The sequence below is a fragment of the Lagopus leucura genome, unplaced genomic scaffold (assembly GCF_019238085.1).
Source record: "Lagopus leucura isolate 7727_CA_CO unplaced genomic scaffold, USGS_WTPT01 34820-0_obj-0_obj, whole genome shotgun sequence".
Classification (NCBI taxonomy): Eukaryota; Metazoa; Chordata; class Aves; order Galliformes; family Phasianidae; genus Lagopus; species Lagopus leucura.
In genome coordinates this window covers 10,528-13,085 of record NW_024969014.1, presented here as the reverse complement: position 1 = coordinate 13,085, position 2,558 = coordinate 10,528, and the positions used below count along the sequence as shown (strand labels likewise).

Sequence of the window (2,558 nt, the reverse complement as noted above, 5' to 3'; positions counted from 1 at the left end):
CCCGGGGGGGGGGTTTCGTGTGCGGCTTTCCTGGACGGCGGCCGCGCCACGGGAAGCTGCCGGCCGGGCTGCAGCTGCCACCGCGTGCCTGGGATGGCTGAGATGCTTCTGCGGAGCCCACCCCCCGCCGCGGGGGCCGAGCGGGGACGGCGCGGCGGGGGGGGGGGGGGGGGGGGGGGCCCGGCAAGAACCCGCAGCCGCTCCGTTGCCGTCAGCTCCGGGGCTCCGTGCCTCGGTTTCCCCGCTCGCAGCCCTGTTATCCCCGCCGTGTCCCGCACCGCTCTGCCCGGAGCTGCGGGAGAATCGCTGTGGGTCCCCGTCGGGTCGATGACTCAGCGCTGCCCGACGCAGCGCGTTGATGACGGGGTTCGGTAACGGCCGCCCCGCACGGGGGGTCACCGGGACTCCGCGTGGCGCTGACTCAGCGGCGCGATGAGTTTGGGGGCGCTCAGCCCCTCCTCCATCCCGCAACGCCGCTGCAATGTGGGACACCGCGTGCGGGACGGGGAGGGCAACGTCCCCATCGGTGGCATCGCTGCCCCACTGCTGAGTCCCCTGCAGGGACACCGCGTCCCCGTCCCCGCAGTGGGGTCAGGTGCGTGCACGCACCTCACGTGCACTGCTCACATGCATTTGTACGGTGCATGCACTGCACGCCTGAGCACTGCAGGCTGCCCCGAGCTCCTCTTACTGCCTCAATTTCCCCAGCAGGGAGGCGTCCCCCTCCTCCAGGAGGTGCTGCCAACACCCCGGAAGGGTTGTGGGTGCGGGCAGCCCCTTCTCCCACACCCCCGGGGCTGCAGGAAGGAGTGCTGAGGGTGGGGGGATTCCAGGTGGGAGGGCGCTGTGGGTGGGAGATCCCTTGGGGCACCTCCGTGTGGGATTTCCCAGCCCTGTGTTGTGGTGGGGACCCCCCTCCTCCATCCCCACCCCGAAGCCACCCGTGGGGGAAATGAGACAGCAGGGATGCCCCCCTGCCCCCCTAAAATCTCCACCCACTGCACTGGGGAGGCGGGAAGGGATGAACACAGACAGCAGTGAGGTTAGAAAATTTATTGGAAAAAAGAAACAACGAAATAAAACCAAAAGTTGTTCTGCGATCAGTACAAGAATAGACTCTGTGGTGGGATCGGGGCAGGGTCTCCCCAGTGGCTCGAGTGCAAAAATAAACCAAAAAACAGCGTCACACGTCCATCCATGTCACCACCGCTGCGCCGTCCCAGGATGAAGTTCGGCCGAATCCTTCCTCCTCCATCACCAAAAGGGACCGAGCGCTGCACGGGCGCTCACAGGGACCCCCCAAAACGGGACCCCCCCCCAAAACGGGACCTGTGTGCCCCACGGCTGCCCCGGGCTCAGCCCCACAGCTGTGGCCACCGCCGCGCCGGGCGCTCCGCGTTCCTCTCCGGTTGGACAGAAAAATCCCTGTCTGTGCTCGGGGCGCTGGGGCGGCTCTGTGCTCCCCGCAGCTCCGCTCTCCGTCCCGGCGCTCAGCGCTCCTGCAGCCGCACCACCGGCACCCATTGGTTGCGGTCGCGGCTCTCGGCGCAGTAATTCGCCACCTCGGCCAAACCGTGGCTCTGCCAGGCGTCTGCGTGGGGCATCTGGGGAGAGAGAGCATAGAGATGGCACCGTGAATGGCTGGGAAGGGGCTGGTGACTGCATGGAGCGGTGATGGCACAGGGACGCCATGGCAGAGGGGGGGACGCAGCACAAAGCGTGGTGATGGCATCGTGGCACTGTGACACCACGATGGGACACGGTGCTGTCACAGCACAGGGGCACAGCTGTGGCACAGCGGTGCCTTGGCACAATGACACGACTCTGGCACAGCAACGGCACTGTGACAGCACGGCACAAGGTGTGGCGATGGCATGGTGGCCATGTGACAGCACGATGGGACGTGGCACAGTGACGGCGTCGCCGCGGCACCACGAATTGATGACGGCAGCACCGTGGCACGAAGCGCAGCGACTGCAAGGCACAAAGCGTGGCAGCGCCATCGCGGCACCGCAAACGACGGCCCTGCAGTGGCGCCATCACGGCACAGCGACATCCCCGTGATGCAACAACAGCACGAGATGCAACGATGGCACGACAGCAGCAGCACGGAGCCGCTCCTGGCCCGCATTCCCACACCCACATGACTCAGAAGCACCCGCGTCACCCCGCGCTCACCGTGACCAACAGGCAATGCAAATCGCGAGGCTCGGCTCCCGGCGCCGGCTCTCCCAGCACAGCCGCCAGGCGCCGCATGCCGGCCACGCGCACGATGTGGATGTCATTGTCACAACAGAAGGCCTGGATCAGCGTGAAGTGGATCTGCAGGGCGATGTCGCCTTCGTCCTCCTCGTCGGTGGCCAACACGCACAGCACGACGCTGTCGGGGTCCCTAAGGGGGCGGGGGGGGGGCCGTGACAAGGACGCACGTGACGCAGCCCCCCCCCCCCCGATTTCAGCAGCCCCCACCCGCGTCGTGCATGCAGACAGCGGGGTGCACAGCCCCCCCAGCCCCAAATCACCCCCCCCACCCGCACACACGCGGTTCATCTCCCGTC

The 2,558-nt window shown here is 67.2% G+C and overlaps 1 protein-coding gene across 1 annotated transcript in view; it reads right to left on the bottom strand.

Moving 5' to 3' along the window:
- Positions 1-1,038: 1,038 nt before the first annotated feature.
- Positions 1,039-2,558, bottom strand: part of GADD45B (growth arrest and DNA damage inducible beta) — a 2,054-nt gene continuing 534 nt past the window's right edge. Inside the window, exons 3-4 of the mRNA XM_042894878.1 lie at positions 2,179-2,392; positions 1,039-1,604 (exon numbers count right to left, since the gene is read on the bottom strand). Coding sequence (XP_042750812.1) covers positions 1,491-1,604; positions 2,179-2,392 — 328 coding nt within the window. The 3' untranslated portion in view covers positions 1,039-1,490. The remainder of the gene's footprint in view (positions 1,605-2,178; positions 2,393-2,558) is intronic.